Consider the following 1,589-nt stretch of genomic DNA (forward strand, 5'->3'; position numbering starts at 1 on the left):
TATATATATATATGTGTGTGTGTGTACATATATAATGAAGAAAACATAGACAATAAGAATTAATAAAAATGCATGTATGTACAAAAATTAATTTTTATAAATGTTTAAATTGTATTAGTATTGCAAGAAAACGTAATAAAGCGATTATCAAATCGATTAATTAGCATTAAAATATCTTTTTTTATAATCAAACTAAAATATTTTTTTTATAATCAACATTTAAATTTGTGTCTACAAAGATTGACGGCCGACTTCAAGCAATTTTGCTATAGCGTTTAATTGCGCTTCTTGTTCTTATTTTTCTTGTTAGGGAACTGAGAGTACTGTGAGTAAGTCCACGGCGATATCATCGAAGGAATCAAAGAAATCGAAACGCTCAAAATCAAAGAAAGACAGCGAAACGGAGCAGTCAGAAGACGAGACAGACCTAGGATTCAAATCTGTTCCCTCTAACTTTCTGCCGGAATTGATTCACGCGAATCAAGAATATCAAGATGTATGGAAAGACAAAGACGAATCCGCAAACCAGATGCAATTGCCTTATCGTAATATGATAGAAGTGGAAAAAACAAGGGAAATCGAGGACGAAGTCAGACTAGTAGTGGATCAAACAATGAGAGGTAGATGAACTATATTTCTCAAAAAAGAATAATCAAAATCAAAAGCTGAAAGCAACATAAAATAAGGTTGTTTTTCATTCAACTTCTTTTTCTTTTTTTATTTAAAATGTTCTTTTCCTTTGTCAAAAAGTGAGCATCATACATATTATATACGGTATTATTTTGTATATAAATTTCTACAATATCCGATGTAACAATCACGTATCCTATACTGGCTAAAATTATTGCAAGAAATTACAAAGAATTATATTACATAAAAAAGATGCTGTTCTTTCTATATTTGAGAGATTATAATAATTTAAAAATCAATTTAGACTTTAATGAATAAATGAAAAACGTAAAAAATACCTTTAAATAAGCCAACATCGGAAGTCAGTGTAACAAATTATTATTCTTCTATACATAGATGATGCGGTATCAAAATAATTCGCAACAGATGATATCAGAGTAATTCGCACGCGAATTTATATTTTTGAGAGATTATATTTATCCAGATAACACAACAAATTCATACGATTGTTATAATAACGCGACATGATATTACAATTAGGTGATATAGAGATGCTTCAGCTTGCGTTAGATAGAGACAAAGGTCTCAAAGGAAAACGCGCGAAGAAACCTCAGAAGCGAATTCGCAGGAGTGGAAAAAAAAATAAAAGGAAAAAAGAGAAAGACCTGACACCCGACAGAACAACCGAGTCCCTTTTCGAGGAACTTCTCACACAAGGAATTATTAAGCTTCACCGTGAGATTTCGCTAAACGAGTTTAAGGGTGAAAAATCTTTTGCGAACCACGATCTTCGTATGAAAGAGAAAGATCCTCTTCCGACACTTGGTATTTAAATATATAACACTTAAATTTATTTCATTTAAATTAATTTGTATTTTCGATATATTACTGCAACAAATAACATATCTCTCTCTCTCTCTCTCTCTCTCTCTCTCTCTCTCTCTCTCTCTCTCTCCCCC

General features: G+C 31.4%; 1 protein-coding gene across 1 annotated transcript in view; it reads left to right on the plus strand.

Moving 5' to 3' along the window:
- LOC108694119 (IQ and AAA domain-containing protein 1) overlaps positions 1–1,589 on the plus strand; it is a 5,912-nt gene that overhangs the window by 2,099 nt on the left and 2,224 nt on the right. Inside the window, exons 4-5 of the mRNA XM_018203408.1 lie at positions 311–620; positions 1,171–1,455. Coding sequence (XP_018058897.1) covers positions 311–620; positions 1,171–1,455 — 595 coding nt within the window. The remainder of the gene's footprint in view (positions 1–310; positions 621–1,170; positions 1,456–1,589) is intronic.

This window comes from Atta colombica, unplaced genomic scaffold (assembly GCF_001594045.1).
Source record: "Atta colombica isolate Treedump-2 unplaced genomic scaffold, Acol1.0 scaffold116, whole genome shotgun sequence".
NCBI lineage: Eukaryota > Metazoa > Arthropoda > Insecta > Hymenoptera > Formicidae > Atta > Atta colombica.